Raw genomic sequence first — 19,319 nt, 5'->3', positions numbered from 1 at the left:
ACAGTCTTGTGAATGATTTTGAGGGCATGCTAACTGTGGCATTAGTTTCCCAAGAAGGCTGCTCAGTCAGATATACACTGTCAGCAATTCTTAACTCCTCATTAGATCTAGGATTTTTTGTTAACTATATTCTTAACAATTAGCTGGCATAGAGCAGGATCTGGGCATTACCTGGGAAGGGAACAAAAGCATGCCTCATGCTAACAGAGAATGGTATTCCTCTTTCTTCAGATCTGTCTTCAGCCTGAACCTTTAGGCCGTTAGGCAAAATACTGGAACGCTTTCTATATCTGTGGAGACAAAGAATGACTGTTCTTCACCAATTTATAAAAGACTTAAAGATGCATTATCATTTTTGCCACAAAGAATCAGTGAGAACAAGTGAGACAGCAGCCTCTTTTTCCAGACAGTCCAAAGACAGTAGCTTTCTTTTTCCAAAAGGCCAGAAGTTTACAGTGGCACCCAGGTGCTCTGCAGCCTCTCAGGGCTTGCTTAGCTCTCCTGTCCCACCAACTCACTTGTAGCTGTAGATGGATTTGCATCCATTAGTGCATGCACTGAACAGTACATGGCTGTGACACCATTCACACCTCCTACTCCCATCAGCACCAGTCTGCCAGCCAGCCTGTTGGGTTCTTCCCTGGAAGTCCAGTCAAAGGCTTTTATAAATCCTTGACGTCTGGGTCAGGGATCTGAGCAATTTCTTTATCAGAATGAAAAGGTATCTCTGAGATCAAGACTAGTTTCAGCAAAGCATAGACAAGACATCATGCTCTCTTCCCTTGTGCCACTGCCTTTTCTTCTTACATCTCGTAATTTCTCGTAATGGTAGGTATTCATCAAGGAAATGAAAGCACAGAAATAAATCTTCAAAAGAAATATGGCAATGGACAACATAAGGGAACAGTAGAGAATCACACTGTCCAGTATAAGTTTCCAACTCAGTTGAATGAGTGAGTGCTTTATACCATGATCTCATTTAGCTACATTTCTTTGGTCAAAGCTTCTTACAACAAGAGGAAGGAGTAGCAACAGTAATTACTAAGATAAAAGACAGTTTAGAGCAAAGTTTGGAAGGTCTATCAGACTTAGGCTGCATGTACCAGCAGTCATTCCTGTGCCTTTAGGACTGCCCATCTTCCTAACACAGTGGCTGCTTAACTAAGGAATGTAGTCTCAAAAGTCAGCCTGAGAAGCAGACCTGTCTCAAAATTCAGCACACACTCTATTCCTTTGATGGGCTGCTTCTCTACAGGAAAACTCTAAGAACCCAGCCCACCCTCCAACCATCCTGCAAAGCTGCTGCAAGTCTGAGCACTGCCAGAGCTATTTCTCAGAACAATATTTCTGCCTCCATGGCTAGGTCTGGTTCTTCTCCTGAAGACAGATGGGCAAAATCCTGCTGCTCTTGGGCTCTTTTCCCATGACCTACTCAAGGCACAAGGATGTTAGAGACATGGTGGTACGAAAAGACAGATAGAAGGTCCAAAAAGCTTCTGGAACTTCTCACATCTTGCTGTGGGAAAAAAGATGATAAAAGTCACTCAGGTGACACATATGGGATAAGAACCTCAATGCAAAGAGAAACTGAAAGGACAGAAAACCACCACCAAGTATGAAGTCCCAAAGCTCACAAGCTAGCTGCTAAAAGATCCATCTTGATATTTCACCAGACTACCACACAACTGTTTACGCATTGGCATGTAATGCTGTCAAAATAGGGCATTTGGTTAACAGAAAACAGATTTCGAAATCTTTTCCTGCCACCTGGTAACTTTTGCAGGATCATCATCACAAGTGAAATTATTAACAAAGAATGAAAAAATGTATTCATCCATGTTCCCTTACACAGGGAGCTGCAGAGCATAAAACCGATGAACTGTCTTCTACTTCTTCCACAATATCCTGTCCTTTTTCAGAGCAGCTCTTAGAAAGTTAAACCAGTTTAGTTATTTTTCACACTCAGGCTTTTCATCTAACAGTTGGGAACATAATGCTAATCTCACTGTAGACTTTCATAAAGAATTTCAAAAAGCAAGTGGATACATGGAGCCACATGCTGTTAGTAGGTCCTTCATGTGTCACTGATTTTTAGGTATTTATTCCCCTGAAACCATAAGAGAAACACTGAGTAACAAGTCACACTGATGTGACAGCAGCCACAGGTGAAGGCTGAAAATAGAAATTTGACAACTCAACCGCATTAAGATCAGAAGAGTAGGCAGAAGCTTTGCCAAGATCCTCCTACCTGCCCCCAGAAACAGCACAAGAATTAACATTTCCATGGGCTCGGGAGGGTGGGCTTTCTTCAACCACAGTTGGCATTTCAATCTCAAAATCTCTTGGCACATTCTGGATATTTGGCTCTGTGAAGGTTATTCGACCTGAGAAAGAAAACAATGCAGAACTAAGTAAGGGTCCAAAAGGAGTCTCTCTTATGTGCTAATACACGCAAGAAATGAATAATACTGCTCAGTGAACACAAAAGCTATTTTAGCACATCTAGACTTTTAGGGCAGATTCATATGAAAAAAAGTATTTCAGTATTTTCATTTGGTTGAAGCAGGGCACAGGCTTGATTTCCTGTCTTTTCCCCATAGAGAAGCTGCTCCCCCACACACACACAAAAAAAGAAACCAGTAAGAAGTGAGGATTTTGCCCACATTTCTTTACCTGTAGCTGTGTGAGTCTGTGACACTGGATATATCCTTTCCATTCCCAGTGCAGAATTCAATCGCTTTTCCCTCTGTAGTGGAAACACCACTTTAGTAATGGCATTGTTGATCCTCCTCCATTCCAATATCAGCCCTGGCAATGGGTGAAGTGTCTTTAATTTCTCCAAAACATCCTTTGGGGAGAAACAGGCACAAGTATAATTAACTGCCTTAAAAGCTTTATAAATAAAGTTTTTGCAGTTCTGCAGGTAACACTGACTCCTTCACCCACAGTGAGTTTCCAATGTCAGTGCCTTAAAATTAATGGATATCCCCTCCACTTAACGCTGCATACACCTGGGCAATCAAAGCACCATGAGAAACAGCTGCAGGGTTTTTTTTACACACAAGAAAGCAATCACTTCTCTTTGGACTTTCGCATCCTCATCACCACTCTTAGTCTGCACCAACCAATAAATCAGGTGAAATGATCAAATAAAGCATCACTTGCCATAGGTCCCCTATGTTGTCTCCTCTTGCCCAGTATTAATGCTCCTCCTCCATCCTCTTGCATATTTTTCTCCCTGCTCTCTCCTATCTGTACACTAGGAACACAATGAAGCCCTTGACCATGCTCCTTGAAAGACAAAGCTGATCACTAGCAATCAAATCCTTTCAGTTAAATCAGAAATATGAAGAGATTAACAAGAATTTCAAAAGACAGTGGCATGCAAACATTTCTTAAAATAACATCTTTTTGTAAGCAGCAGGCAGCTGCAGCCTCATCCCTCCACATCACAAAAGACGGAAATCCTCACTTTGCTTCTTGCTCCCTGCTCTACCACCACCACCGCCCTCACTTCTTCACTGACACTTGAGTTTTGGAAATCAATACTTATCTTCCAAGCACTGACTACACTGAACAAGGGGAAACTAAGAAAACAACACAGATTAATGAGTCCTGAAAACAGAACATATATATCTGTTAATAATGCTTGTCTGGCAAGAGCACCCATTAGCCTGCAGCAGTTGGTATTAATGCGGCTCCACAGTATTTATCAACTGGCAAGCATGTCAATAGCCTTCACGTGTATACAAGCTTTTGATATACCAAATTTGATAAGCTATCACATCAGCCGTTCTGAAGACAAATTCTCTGAAGCACAATATGCAAATATGGTAGTACCAGGCAGGGAAAAGATTGTATTTAATCACTGTGGTATTTAAGTATCTTTCAAGTTGATGTTGAAAAGTTCTTCTACTGTTGGCTTTACAAAATTATTGTGCTATTTTGGTCTTACACATGGTTTGGGAAATCAAATTTTGCCTGACTTATTCTTATTGAAGCCTCCTATTTATAGTCATGTCCTCACTAGACTCAGGCTTTAGGAGAGTAGTGGGAGTTAATAACTCCGCTAACAGAGAAGGCAGAATCCAGTTTGAATTTCCAGTGTTAACTGGAGGAGCAAAAGGCAGTTAAAATTTACTTTCATTTAAGTCAGCATACCTAACTCCAATGTATCCAAGCAGCAGATGTGTGAAGTAAGAGGGAGTTATTTTTACAGTTACTTTCAGACTTGAATCAGACTTTACTGTACCTTGGTTGTACTGAACTGCTTGCCCAGCCTAACTCTGTTTCCTTTAGCAGTTGCTCTTCTGGTGTAACCCAGGGTTTTCTTGTTCCCTTGAACTTTCACATCTCCATTTTGTGGCAACTTCAGCTCCAGGAACAAAACCTGAAAAAGGCCAGCATTTCAAATCAGTTCACATGCTACTCCCAGGAGAAAACAAAAAGCAACTGAACACTTAAAAAGCTTATTCCAACCAAAGGATAGTACGAATGCTTCAGGTAATTAAAAAGCTGATTAAACATCTCAGCTATCAAAGTCATTTCTCCTCATCTTAATTAACTAAAAGATGCAATCTAAAATCTCATTTTCTGAACACTATAAGTTTGAGTTCAGAGGTATGTTTTTAGAAAAGGTAATTAACTCCATCCAATAAGTGAGGTCACTGCTGACAGTCAACTGTAACAAAACGTGGAGTTAAGATGACTAAAAGTGGGCAGAACATCAGTGAAAAAAAAAGAAGTGTTAGCAGGAAGCAGGCTTCAGAGCAACATGAATGGCACAGAAGGAGGTGGTCATAAATATCTTTTACAGACTAGCCAGAATATTAGTTTTTCTAAAAAATGGCCAAAAACTGGAAAAGTATATGCTCACTTGTTGACAGACTGAACACAGTACTTGATTTTTCATTCTATGTTTCTGTGTAGCATTATAGACTATTTAGAAGCTATTGTGTTTCACTTCACAGCTGGCAGAAGGGAATAGAAGCTTTTTTCTCACACATTTTTGCAGCACAGAAGTTTTACTAAGACAAAATTAGAAGGGTAAAGCTCTACCAACCTATAGAAGATACTTGACATGATTCCTAACAAAATTTCCACATGAGAAACAAGTTTCTGTAGTTCAGAGAACAGCATTTCAGAAACAACTTCCCTTCCTCTTTTCCATGGAGCAGAGCGAAGTTGGAGCCAAGCATTATTTCAGGAGTTCTAACTCAGACTATTGTTACCGAGCAAAACTTCTCCATTTGCAACAAAGGAGGAATATTTCTGTGGAACTTCTTTTAGTGATGGCTGCTTGCAAATTTTTATACTTTATTTCCATATAAAGTATAGCTCCTCAGTAAGAAATTAGCATATAGAAAATAAATAAGCAGGAAAAAATCATGCATAGCAATTACAATCTACTCCTATGATTCCATGGAATGTACATTAAAAAATATATAGCAAAGCTCTTCAGGAATAAAAGTATGGCTACTTTACATAGAAATCTGTTTCTTAGGCTTAAAAAACCCATCAGTTCTGTATAGGTTCTTAAAAACAGACAGTAGTTGATTCAAAACTTTTAGAAGTATTCTTTCCTCCTCTTTCATTCCTGTATAGGAACAAGTGTAACAATGCAACTTATTCAGTACAACTATTCTTAGACTCAAACTACATGATATCACATTAGATCTCATTTGCAGAATATTGGTATTGCAAAAAGCTTCTCTAGTCCTGCATCACTCATGCAAAATATTCCAAAAGTCATTTAATTGGCATATCATCTCATGTGCCATGAGAAGCCAAGGTCCTATACAAACAACATGCTTATTTCCACTTCTGCCTTCTTTATTTCTGCTAAAGTTAGCAGAAATGAGAATGATCAGTAACAAGCATAGCAGCTTGCAGGCAGCAAACTCATAATGAGTGGGAAGACATATCAACTCTGAGCAGAGTTCACTTTCTGTTTTGTCTTTTCTTGATACACAGTCTGCCCAAGAAGGCTTTTTCTTAAGCCTAAGCAAAAGTCTCTTGAAGGTAACTTCTGAGAAAGTTCTCCCCCTCCACCCTAACCCTCACATACCTCTGCAATGTCATCAGGGCTGGTCAAGGAGAAGCTGTGGCCTGCCAGCTGATATGCCTTGCTTTCAATCTCACTCAGTTTAGCTTGCATGACCTGTTTCTGGGTTTCATATGCTGTTGTGCTAAAACCAATGCCGTTCAGCTCCAACAGAGCCAAGCAATAATGGGTGGGCATCTCCACGTTAGAAAATACATCTGTAGTAAGTATAAATCCCAAGAAAACTTTTTGTAACATCAAAAACAGATCAATTCATAAAACTACAACTGGGGAATCCTCAGTTTTTAAAGTCCTGAATGTCCTGACACACTGAAATCTTTTAATATAGCTTTAGTTTAAATATCATTGTTTCTGGAATATCTCATAGTAAGAAATATTTCATAAGTAGTATTCCAGAACATTTTATTACAAAAGTATTTAAGAGAATAACATCTTCTGTCAAAATTTCTTTTTCCTAAGAAATACACATCTTTCTGTGTATCAACATTTATAAACCACAGACATGCTTAACGTAAAGCTTTCTAACTTGATACACTTCCCTTCCACCACCCAAATCTTTTAAAAATGTTCTAAGCTTTAGTTGTCACAGCCATAAATGATGTGGTAAACTTGCAATAAAATACTTCATTGAAACTGGACCCTATTCTTGGGCTACCAATAGGTATGTGCTTTTGGGTTGTTTTTTTCTGTTTGCCTGTTTTTAAACAGAGATAAGCATTCAGCAAATATTAATGCAAACATACTGGATCATTCCCTGTGGGATCACAAAAGTTTCATGGACACAACACATACACTGCAAGCAATGCTACATGGGCACGCCAGAGAGCCTTCAGAAATCGAGGTTTTTAGGAATTCTTCTGACAAGGAAATGCAAAAGCTTTTGAAAATGTTCCTAGAACATAGAATGAACCACAGACAGACCCAAAAGTCCCCTCAGAATGGCGAGGATACTCACCTGGGAGGCAGAGATCTGCTTGATTCAGAGAATTAAAATAGACTCTACTATTGCCTTAACAAATGGAACTGGTGGATGTTTGGGATCTAAAAATTGTATTTTAATTTAAAATTTAATTTAATTATTTTGACAAAACAGATATAATTCCAAGGGAAGTTTCCTCTCTTCTTTTAACAAATGTTAAGCAATGTTAAACAACGTTTAACAAAATGTTCACATTTTGCCACAGACTATACTTCGATAAGAACTTCCAAATCTCCTCTCTTCTCCACTAATCATTCAGCCTGAGGCAGCACAGCTACCTTTACCCTCCATCTTTGCCCCCAAGTGGAGGAGCAATCTTTACCTGTCAGATTTTGCTTCTGTAACTCATTATGTAGTTGGCTCATGACATTGAAGATAAGCACAGACTCTATTGCTGCTCTGTACCGCCCAGAATGATCTTCGCTGGCACTAAGTCCCAGGCTCTGCACTCCTTGGCCAGTGCCTACTCCTTCCAGTAGAGGTAGTTCACTGGGGAGAAAGTTAGTCACCATGTTGTGAAGTGTACGTTCCTTGGAGCCAGAATCGAGCAGCCAACATGCAACCTTAAAAAGGGAGAACTCCATAAGAATTTTTTATCATTTTAGTCCTAATACAACATAAATATTTAACTGGGGGTTAATGCAAGGTTATAGTGCAGACTATTTTTCTTGATTTGGCAGGCAGACTGGAATAATTTGTGGAAAAGTTACATGATTTCAGATAAAACCTTCAAGAGGGCATAAGTCACTGAAAAGCTTCATTGTCACTCTAAGTTAATTCTGCACATTTGAAAACCTTATCCTCTGTCAACTAAACACACCTAGCAATGTTGTCCTCAGGGTTTTTCATTTATTAAAACCTAACACAAAGGGGACTAAATATGAAAGTCAAAATCAAAACATGTTTAATCTGAAAATTGACTTTGTAAAAATCAGAACTTGCTATTGATCTAGAATATTAGTCAAGCTGTGCTCTCCTATTTTTTGCTCATCAGCACTACTACCAAGAATTCTGCAAGGCAAATTTTGTTCGCTGTAAGCCTCATACCTCCCACTGTCTTCAAAGCAATTTCTCTTCCAGCTATATTTCAATTTATTGTGTCAAAATGGGATGTAACGCAGGTTTCTGCCATGCAAGCAGAGGGTATAAACCACATGTACATATACAGGTATACAGGGGGGACAGTTGGTGTATGTATATATTCATTGCATTAATAAAATAAACAAATACAAGTATGACTCCATTTAATACATGGAACAGTGCAGGGAAAGGTGCTACTTTTATTGCTCTTTAATTTTATTCTAAAACTATATATCAATATGAAAAGCTAAGTTTGTTCTTGCATTGAACACCTTAACTACTTACCTGCAGACTTTAATATTGCCATGATGCTATTCAGCCTATGTGTGATGTAAGCTTTAAAAATCAACACCAGAAATTTCTATGCATCTAGAGCTTTTCCTAACAAGGATAAAAAGGTGCTTTTATCTCTTTCTAGTGTTTCATTTGAGTTACAAATGGTACCCGAACCTTTTGAAATTACATGTAAACTTTGTTTTGAGAAAATACACCAAATATTTCAGTCCGTACACATTAGCAGGTAAATCTTTTGCTTACTGAGTCTTCTGCTCTCAGAATCAATAATCTGACCAGAAGCACTTCTGCCATTTCAGTCTCAGGCTTCTTATTGCAACAAATCAAGAGTTCAGCCCTGTCCACTGGGATAGGAGAGAGATTTAACCTCATCCTCCCCACTCACACGATCAGGTGTGAAAGATTAATGTATTAACCTATCACCAAAGCTGCTCTGTTTCTCTTGCGGGCACCGTGGACACACATAGCAAAAGAAGTCTCCTCTAAATACTGTTCTAGACTTCCCACTGGAAGAAAATTTCATTAAGCCCCCTGACAGGTGTGGATATTCAAATCTAAATAACAGAAGGGAAGTACCAGAAGTACTCCTGTCTTCCCACTAGTAGTTTTACCCAAGCTAAATTTCTTAATCCTGCAAACCTTTGGGTCCTCAAAACTTCCTTCCAAGGAGATGCCACAAGCCATCACCAGAGTCTTGTAGTGCTGAATGAAGTTATACATGACAATCGAGCGCTCCTGCTTGGGCTTCTTCTGCAGGTACAGCTGCAGATGATACAGTCTCTCAGTTACAGATAGGTTTGTGTCCAAAGGTGGTGGTGCCAAACTCATAGTGATTTCTAAGGCAGGAAATAAAAGCAAAAATCATGTTTTAACCCACTGTGTGATAAGAAAGGCAAAAGAAAAATCTTGAATGCAATCACCTAAAGCACAAAAACCTCAGTTGGACCGTGAACAAATAACAATAAATCTATACCGATATTAGGTATTTTATCAAACCAGACAAGGCTTCCAAAAGCAATATGCTCTGTTTGTAGAGCTAAACAAAGGATAGCCAGGAATCAAACTCTAGTCATGATCCCATGTAGCACAGATCGGGTTATGTTCAGCATTCTAGTGTCAGATTTGTTCTGGAGAGCAAAAATTGGAAGAGGTTGAAAGAGAAAAGCAAATCAGCTAAAGAGAACATGGGAGTAAGCTAACATTTTAGCCACGTGCATGCTCAGCAGTCCAGTGCTTGAGTCAATTATCTGGGCTTATTATATAGCAGCATAGATGTATCCACAGCAACATGTTCAAGGGTGTTCAACACTTAAGACTGCTGAATAATATGACTAAATTATTCCATCACACAGCTGAGATGGGTAAGGGACACTCAAAACACTTCCAAGAATCTATGTGCTGAAGGTACTTTATTGAAATGCACTGTCATGTAACACAGCACAGCTTCTCTGCTCACTTACCAGTCTGGTCTTGTATCTGCTGCAAAGAGATATAGTAGGCATCTTTTCCACCCCAACATACTGCCAGTCCAACTACCAAGATGTCATCGCAGCCTTGGACAGGAAATCCATCATCTTTAACTTGCATCCACTGAGGAGAACTTACTAAAGGAATATTTTTTAAGTTACAATTATAAAATAGCATCCATAAATACAGAAGACTTTAGATCCTGAAAATGTAAATACATAGAGTTGAGCCTAAATTTCTTAAAAGTTAATACATACCTTCATTTTTACCTATAGGGAGAACAAGCTGTGTTTCTTTTGGAGGAAAAAAAAAAAAAAACACCCACAACATGTTTAGAATAGCAAAACTTTCTCTTAACAGAAACAACTACCCATATAGCATTCCTGCAAAGCTCTGGCCTTTCCTAGCAATCTCTTCAAGAGTTGAGACAGAAATGTATTCCCTCCTTTCACTCTGAAAAACATTTCACGTTTGTCTGTCAAAAATATTTTTTGATAGTTCAGAAATTTTGTTGTTGTTGTCTTGGCAATATGAAACCAAAGAATCTAACTCTGCTTAATCTTGTTATTTTAAGGAAGAGTATGTTTACACAGCAGCGGCAGCAAACTGCAGCATATAAAAACTTCTGTGGAAAAAAATGAAGCAATATTGCAACAACCTAGAGACTGATCTGAATTTTGCACATGCGTATATTGAACCAAGTTTACTTTTTGCAAACTTGAAAATATTTAACCTTGGTTCAGAGGCAATCCCACAAATAACACTGCTCAGTGGAGATCCTGAACAATCTATACAGTTTACTGTTAAATATATTATTAATTTTAAAATATACTAAAACTTGCTTGTGACATGGAAAGAGACATGATAAAGGGACTGCACAACACAGGTCCATTTCAAAATTAGATACACAATGAAATGTTAAGAATATTTAGATGCTCTCAAATACAAACAGCCTCCTGACACTTCATTGCTATCACCAAAGACCTACCAATGAAGTGCTCAACACCAATTCTCCATTCTCTAGTAACACTCAGCTCCTTTGCTTTACTGAGACTGACACTATTCAATTAACATCAGTAATTTTCATCTTTGTTTGTAAAACATTTGCCTCTCCACTCCTGCTTTAAGCTGAAGATGCCACCCTGCTGTTCACAAAATAATGTGCTAGAACACGGAACTTACCTTTTTTGAATTTGCCACCAATCGTTGATTTGGGAGACAAAAGACATTTTGTTCTTTCGCATGCCACTGAGATGGAGAATCTGCTTTTCTCCTTCCATTCTGCAACAAAAGTCTGGAAAAGTGTTTTGTCGCTTGCTACATCAATAATAGTGAAATTTTCAGCACTTAAGGGAACAAGGGGAAAAACATCCTGAGATAGCTGCAGTGAAAAGCCTTCGTCTATCGTGGAATCATCTTTTATCTCATCAGTCTCAATTGGGTCTACAATCCCAAGACTGACCTGGAGTGTTTTTACCTGCTGCTCTGCATTGCCCTCACTATTCTGCTGTGGCTGAATCAGCTTCGCTCCATTCATGCAGGTGACTTGTCTCTTCCTTGCAGATTTCACAGAGAGAGAAACAGAACCCTTTGGAAGAAGCTCTTTGGGGGGTGTTGGAGGAATAAACCCATTATTACTATCTGGTGGAGGACAGGATGTTCTGTTGCTTCCCTTGAGTGGAAGTGTTATGCAGTCTGTTTTTTGAAGATCAAAGACTGCTGGTTTGTTTTCTTTAACCTTGAAAGAGTTTTTTAAATCCCAGGAAGTGGGCAAGGGCTCTGGCTGACAACGGTCAGATTCAGAAAATGGATCTGGCTCCTGATTAGTAACAGGAGCAACTAACTTTTCTTTCAAACAGGAGGTTACTGTAACTGGTTCAATGCCTGAGGGACTAGGCCACTTGTCTAATACGTCCTGCAATCCTGGGCTTAGTTCAAACGAGCGGTCAGTCCACACCACTGGATGGGTTTTCTTGTCTAAAGCTTGCTGGCTTCTCTGGAGCTTTTCACCTTGTTGTCCTACTAAATCCTTTGGTCTGGGGTCATTGTTACAAATCACTGGGTTTCTTAATCCTGATTGACCATGAAACGTAGAAGGAAGATCTTCCAGAAAAGACGGGGAGTTTGCATGATCTAGAACTTCAGCTATTAGATCAGAGAATGCTAGAGACACATTGTTACGCTGCGCAGGGTCCTCAAGCTCTTTCTGATTGCCACTGACATCAAACTTATCCTGAACAGGCCTTAGGTTCTGTAAAAGACCTTCTGGAAGAAGTAAAGCCCCTTGCTTCTCCACAGATTCCTTTCTGTCAGCTTCCATGACAGTTGAAAGGTCACTGACATTACTGAAGCTATCATCAAACAGCAAGCTATCACTCATATTCAGGCTTGTTTCAGGGACAGGGTGGCATTCTACTTGTACAATATGCTCCCTACCAAAAGGGGATGTTGCTTCGTTAAGCTCTTTAGATGCAGTCTCCCTTTTCACTGAATTTTGGGTCTGGTTATCTTGTAGAAAACTGTGTAGCTGGGAGTCAGTCACTGAGAAATCGCTTTCTTTAAGGCAAGGTGCAGATTCTATTTCCTTTGTTACGGGCTGCAAATTAAGGCTTCCAGACTCCAGAACTTTATTACCACAGTGCTGAGCTGTGTTTTTTGTAATGTTATTTGTTGTGATAAAACTCGAGAAGCCCAGTTTCCTATCTGCTGCAGCCAGCCTTTCATCAGTAGCATTCTCAGCCCTTGAAGTGCTTAGTTCCTTGGAGATTTCCTGCCTTGGTATCTCTGCCAGCTCTGAACCTTGTATTCCCTGATGTCCTGTGATTCCAGCTGCTCCCTTCTGTTTTATTATCATCTCAGTTTGAGTATCCAACTGGAAGCTATCTTCAAAGCCTCTAGAGTCAGAAAACAGATCGGAGGATGGACCATTCTGAACACCACCTGCATTGCAAACACCTCTGGATTTTACTAAAGAGTCTTTCAGAAAATCCTTAGGATGACTGTTGGCTTTCTGCTGTGCTCCAGCTTGTAACAATATTCCATTGGGCTTTTTGCTCCCATTGTTGCCACCATTCTGAATCTGAATATGGCAGGATTTATCCGCACCAGGCTTCCATATCCTGCTGCCACTAGGGACACATCCATTTCCAGAGCAGCTAGCAGTTACATTACGGTGATCTGTATCTAAAGCCATCTGCTGCTGACCAATCATCATCTCAGCACAGCTCGCATCTGTTTGCATTTTATTAATTTTATTCTGCTTATCATCAGTATTTTCATTTCTCTGTGTGCTAGCTCTAGCAGATCTCTCTAGACTTTCTACAATTTTATGTGTCTCCACATTGATGTGTGGAGTACCCTGCAATGTAACAGGTGCCTGAAAACATGCTCTCCCCTTAGTCCTGCCTTCACTAGTGGCGGCAGGGTCTGTAAATAATCCTTCCATTTCATCTTTCCTCCCAAGATTAATTTCCCCCATCTGTACAGAATTTGAGACCTTATGAGTTACAAACCCTGTTTCCATAAATTTCTTATTATTTTGGTCTGAAAAAAAATTATCTTTAGAGATGGTGGGGTGGAAAGTAGGCAGATTTTGTATATCTATGCTAAGTATAGTTGAATCTCCAAGAAGTGACCTCTGCAGTTTTGAAGCAGTATTTTTGTTCCTACTCCGGTTTAAATGCACGTCTGTACTTTTTATCAATCTAGAGGCTGAAAACTTTGTTCTCAGTGTTGGTGTTTTTCCTTGTTCAGTAGAAAGTTCTGGAATTGCTCTCCTAGAATCAGTCTTGGTTTTGACCAGAGAAATTCCTTCTACATTTTCATCATCTCTGCACACATTTGGCCGTTTTTTAGCACTGTACACAATGTCATCATTGCCTTCCTCTGCTTGAGCCTCTTCCCTACCTGGGACCTCACTCTTAAATCTGGAGTTTTCTGTACTACCACTTAGTCGCCTTTTATATCCCTTTTTAATATTTGATAAGTTTCCAGTCTGAGAGCTAAGGCCATTCCGATGTTGAACTCTGCATCCTTTTCTGTTTAACATCCTAGAAGACTCAGAAGACAGCTCTCCATTTGATCTATGTAGACTGTCTTCCAGTTCTGACTCACTGCTGGTTATAGAGGATCTATCAGACTCAAGAAAAGACTGTGGATTCCACTCCACTCCCATCAATGCCAAATCCTGCTGGAGAAGTCCCCTGGCTTCCTCCACAATGAGGGAAGCTGCTTCTCTTTCAGTTAAGCCTTTCATTCCAGCCATCCAGATGCTGCATACAGTCCGACGCTCCTCTGCTGATTCTTCATCTTCATCCACAGCCCTACGAACACTATGGGAAAGGTAACAGACAGATGTAAACATTCATGCAGAAAATTACAAATAACACAAGGAACTGGCACTATTCTACTCCGCTCCCATTTCAATTAGCTTCACAGAGACACTATATCAAAAATATAATATAGTTAAAAGGAAATAACTATTTTAGTTTTCTGTATGTGAACTTATGTTGATGAAAGACGTTACCCAAAAACATTCCCAGGTTTCTATGTCCAAACATGTACCCCAGATGAGTCCCAAATCCCTACTAGGGCAAAGTCCAGGTCTGAATCAATCCTCCATGCACTGTTTTCCAAAGAAAGGAATCTTCAGGAGCATGAACCAGACAGGTGTCATGGCACAGTCCAGCAGATAGTTGATCAAGGAAGCTTGTCATTGTACTAACATGAAAATCACAAGAGAATCTCAACTGATTTACAATAATAAATCATTAACTCATTTGATCATGCTGGAGCTGCCTTTTAGAGGCAGAAAAATGTGTCCAGAAAGCATTAACAATTCACCCAGGACTAAACAGTGCACTGAAAAGAGGAAGAAGAAGAAAATTTAGGTCTCAAAAACTTATGCTGCAAATAAAAGATGCTTCTATCAATTTCAAAATAATCATGGAATGACTGTGATCACAGAGACCTACAAGTTATTTCTAACATTTGGCACCAAGTCCCAAAAGGTTGCCATATTTACTTACAGGTTTCATCCTGTAATCCTTCACCTTACAAACAAACTCCTTTACTTCTGGATTTACTGATTTCTCACCTTTTGAATGGTACTGAATTCTTCAGAGCAGTTGCCACATCATCAGGACTGGCTTTAGCAAGATCTGCCACTGTAACAAAGCCAGCGTTGTAAAGCGTCCTAGCACGCTGTGCATTCAGCAGAGACACTCGTACCAAGTCACAAAGCTCCCTATGAACACCAAAAGTGAGGCGGCTCTGGAACTGAGAGAGCAAAAGCTCCATGTTGTGCCAACCAAGTCGGTTACAGAAAACCGTTACCATTCCTGGAACACAGAAGTTACATCAATATCTTAATCCTAGCTCCAGTTCTACTAAGCTGGATTCATTTTTTTCCCCCTAATCTGAATAGGTATTCACTTTACATTTCACATTTTCTCATTACTCACAAAAGCTAACTCATGTTTATTAGGAGCTGGTCTCACAGGACTCTAATTAATCTAGAATTAACTAGTTTATCAGTGAGGTAGAAATTCCAAATTACACTGCTTTTTCAAAGACACTAATCTTGGCAGTGTGAAGCAAATGCATATCCTGTAACAGGATTCCTGTGAACCAAGTACACTGAAGAAAGGAAGACAGAAAAAGCAATGATGAGAGGCAATAAGAAAAGCCACAGATCCTTGAGGAAAGCCAGCACTGGTGTCTGTAAGAGCAGAACTTGGCCTGCAGAACTTCAGTTACCGAGAGGTAGCAACGGAGGTAGCAAAGCCTACGATAAAGGTTACAACTGCAGTCCCCAGCACATGGGAGGAGGGAAAGAGCAGGGAAAAGACAGTTTCTTACTCAAAGATTGCATCTACAGAATATGAAAACCACTGAAAGACACAGCATCTCTCGCTATTTTTACAGTGATTTTAGAATGCAACTTTTATCATATCTCTTCACTATATGCCATGTCAACAATTCATTTTATTTCCCAAATTACTTTTGTGAAAATTATTAACTCTGGGAATAGAGAATTATTAAACTGCTTCAACAAAAAGTTATTTATGCTACCAGAACTAATTTAAACTACTCTGCATCAGTTGGCGTGACCTTTTCATTTTGGGGCTTTGACTCATCCTGCAACCCACACATAGGGTTTTGCTAGTTGAGCTAAAACTGTCTAAAAATTGAAGACCCACTTATGGAGTAATGGAGGACTAAGGCAAATATGTCGGTCACATGGTGGGCTGTTACTTCTATTCCTACACAGCCCTCTTAAGGAAGTTAAGTTAAAGGTGACAGCTATCTGACCTCTTGTTATCTGTTGATAAATGACCCAGAAACTACTCACTGTGTTTTGAAAACTATAAACTTACACTTTTTGGCCAACTAACTTTGCAACCAGGAAAAAGCCATGCTAAGTTTTAGAGACCCCAAACTTCACCTGTGCTGCAAGGTACTCTTTCCTGATAGAGCAAAGCTTCAGAATGGACTTGTACTTCATTTCCATACTTAGTATCGAACAAACTACTACATTCCTCCACAGACCTCAGCATGCTACAGCACTGTTTGATTCCACTCAGCTGCCCCCCTTCCCACAGCACACTTTGTGGTTCCATCTCCAAGCAGGGGCAACCAGATTAAGCTATAAAGCTGGAAGTGGTTTTACAAGACTGACTGTTGTTAGTACCACACTGTGGCTATCTTATCCCCATATGTGGAAGGAAAGAAAACAAGCTAGTCTAAGACTCCTAGGGTATTTTGCCCAGACAACTCACCTGCATAGGTGGCAGCAGATTGCTGCAAGGATTGAAGCTGGCCACGACTACAGCCATATTTCTTGGTCATGTCCTTTAAGGGAACCTCACTGATTAAATCCAGAAGGGCAAGACTGGTGAAAAACCTGAAGAAGTAGTACAGATGGAAATAAAATCATAATCCAGGGCACATTAGTGTACATGGCAAAATGCACTGTGATAGCATAGGACAGAATGGTACTATAACATAGAACACAAAAGAAACAGAGAAGATGGTTTCCAGAAACATCAACTTAAACATCTTGTGCCAGCAGAGTTCTCAGTCCTGAGCAGACCAGGTTCTCTGAGCTATCAGCTCACTAAGTGAGAGTCAGTTCCTGAAAATGGACACAGAGCTGGTCCACTCCAGAGCCTGACCAGAGGCAAAGGTTCTAGTCTTTGCATATTCACACCCATTTGTGGCTACCTTTTGTGGATGGCCATTTGTCTATGCTGTCTCTCTGTTTTAGCTATGATTTTGCCCTTTACTGAGCGAGCCAGAAAGCCTTCTTCAATCCCCACCAGCTCAGCCACACGTTTCATTGAGACAGGCAGCTTCTCCCATAAGCAGAAAAACTGGTACCAATCAATTGTAGTCCACTCCTCGTACACTGGGGTGACCTGAAGGAAATAAGAGAATGCAATAAACTATTTCAGAGAAACAAACAGAACAGCGCTCTGGGTAAACAAAAACACAGCCTAGGGAATGTGGTTAGAGCATCCTACACACTACTCAGAGGCACTGAGTCATAACCACGTACCCTAAAGAAAGTAAAAGCTCTTCTAACCTAGTTTTTTAATATTTGTACTGATGACATCTGACTCATACGTGTACTCTAATGATTAAACAATTGGGAATCTTTGTCAGATTGCTCCCTAAATCCAAGCCACTAGAAGATGCTATGGCAGCGGTTAGTGTAGTTGCAAGATGCAGCTTAAAAATCCAGAGTTATAGAACACTGGAACAGGTTGCCCAGAAAGGTGGTGGAAGCCCCATCCCTGGAAACGTTCAAGGCCAGGCTGGATGAGGCTCTGAGCAACCTGATCTAGTCGGGGATGTCCCTGCTCCTTGCAGGGGGGTTGGACTAGATGACCTTTGAAGGTCCCTTCCAACCCTAACCATTCTAAGATTCTATGTTTCTATGATTTTTAAGCTGCATTTTTATTCTCCTTTAAAAAAAACACAACTTCATTCTTTTTTAAATAAAATTGACAGATATTTATCAACCTCTTAAAACCACTAGCAACTACACTAACCGCTGCCACAGCATCTGATAAAGCAGGAGTGAACATAGATTTTGCCAGAACTCACTGAAGCTTTCATTTACCTGGAGTACAAGAAATCTCAGCTTTTACAAACACTAACAAAAAAAAAGCCATCCAGAGCATTCACATACTTTTAGACAGAAACACAACTGTGTTATCGTTCAGTCAGCACAGAGTCAGTTTCGGTGTGAGGAGACAAAATGTCTTCATATCTGTATCGATATACTGCAAGATTAATTATTTTGAAATAACTAACAGTTGTCAGGGGCATTTAACATAACACAGAATACCAGACGCCTGCGTAGTTCTAAATCATCCATGCTCTTTCAACTGCCAAGAAGGACAAGAGTTATTAAGGTGGGGGATTGTCTTTTGTTGTTTGGTTTTCTCTTGGTTTTTTGTTTTTGTTTTTTATTTTTTCTTTAAAGAAAAAGCTCTTCCTAGCCTAACAAATACTTATTTGTTTTAACCAACTTTCCTAAAGTACCAAGTCTTGGAATTCAGTCTCATAGGTGTACAATTAGAATATTCAAGTCTAAGAGAATTAAAAAGCACTATAGCAGATAATTTTCCTGTAGCCCATAAGGAAAACATGGAGAATGAACAGACTTGCAAGAAAGTCTTTCAGGATAACTTAATGGAAGAGAATCTCAAGAATATTTTGTTCAACAGTGTATTTGATTTAAAATAACATTACACAAGCTGCTGCAACTAAAAAGTACAGGGTAAAAAAAGATATTGCCATCACTGTCTCTACCTCAGAACACACAAAAAAAAATTCATCCTTTCTTTTTCCTGTTTTGGAGATGCAAACAGGGAAGAAATTCACTGGTGCATAACACAAAACAGTTCACTTTGCCTAGAACAAACAGAACAAAATATATTTCGGTTCTCTAAAACAGAGAGATGGGTATATATATATGGAACACTAGTAGATTAAAAACAAACAAACGAACAAAAAAAAAAACCCTATTGGTATCTCAATAATTAGATTAATGAACACAGCAAGCAAAGACAGGCACCTTCAATCTCTTGCTTCCCTCTCTTCTCTAGCTCAACAGCTCCTGTAATCTCAAGCGTATTTCCCTTAGAGTGAACTTTATTTTTTCAGGCAAGATGCCCAAATTTTGCCTTTGATTTTATCAGCCTCATAAAGAGAATATACTTTATACTTAAGGAGACTAAAGACAAACTGTCAATTTCAGATTGCATTGTGGGCCTCTGGCAGATGTAAATCCTAAGATGTTCACTGTAACTCCATCATGTTTCCCCACTAATCTTCACAGCTTCCTCTCCAAAGGTCTTAAGTAGCACGGCTTAGCTTTTGAAGTGTACATGGACATAAATGTTGACAAACTTTGGGATACTTTCC

The 19,319-nt window shown here is 39.6% G+C and overlaps 1 protein-coding gene across 1 annotated transcript in view; it reads right to left on the bottom strand.

Moving 5' to 3' along the window:
- Window positions 1-19,319, bottom strand: part of POLQ (DNA polymerase theta) — a 55,591-nt gene that overhangs the window by 11,775 nt on the left and 24,497 nt on the right. The window contains exons 13-24 of the mRNA XM_086760811.1: window positions 17,109-17,302; window positions 16,664-16,788; window positions 14,980-15,223; window positions 11,067-14,215; window positions 9,878-10,021; window positions 9,057-9,253; window positions 7,366-7,606; window positions 6,068-6,261; window positions 4,253-4,390; window positions 2,674-2,848; window positions 2,249-2,384; window positions 172-290 (exon numbers count right to left, since the gene is read on the bottom strand). Of these exons, the coding sequence (XP_086616937.1) occupies window positions 172-290; window positions 2,249-2,384; window positions 2,674-2,848; window positions 4,253-4,390; window positions 6,068-6,261; window positions 7,366-7,606; window positions 9,057-9,253; window positions 9,878-10,021; window positions 11,067-14,215; window positions 14,980-15,223; window positions 16,664-16,788; window positions 17,109-17,302 (5,056 nt within the window). The remainder of the gene's footprint in view (window positions 1-171; window positions 291-2,248; window positions 2,385-2,673; window positions 2,849-4,252; window positions 4,391-6,067; window positions 6,262-7,365; window positions 7,607-9,056; window positions 9,254-9,877; window positions 10,022-11,066; window positions 14,216-14,979; window positions 15,224-16,663; window positions 16,789-17,108; window positions 17,303-19,319) is intronic.

Source organism: Chlamydotis macqueenii, chromosome 1 (assembly GCF_036417535.1).
Source record: "Chlamydotis macqueenii isolate bChlMac1 chromosome 1, bChlMac1.mat, whole genome shotgun sequence".
Classification (NCBI taxonomy): Eukaryota; Metazoa; Chordata; class Aves; order Otidiformes; family Otididae; genus Chlamydotis; species Chlamydotis macqueenii.
The sequence above is the reverse complement of the archived record's forward strand: the minus strand, read 5'-3'. Positions and strand labels throughout refer to the sequence as shown.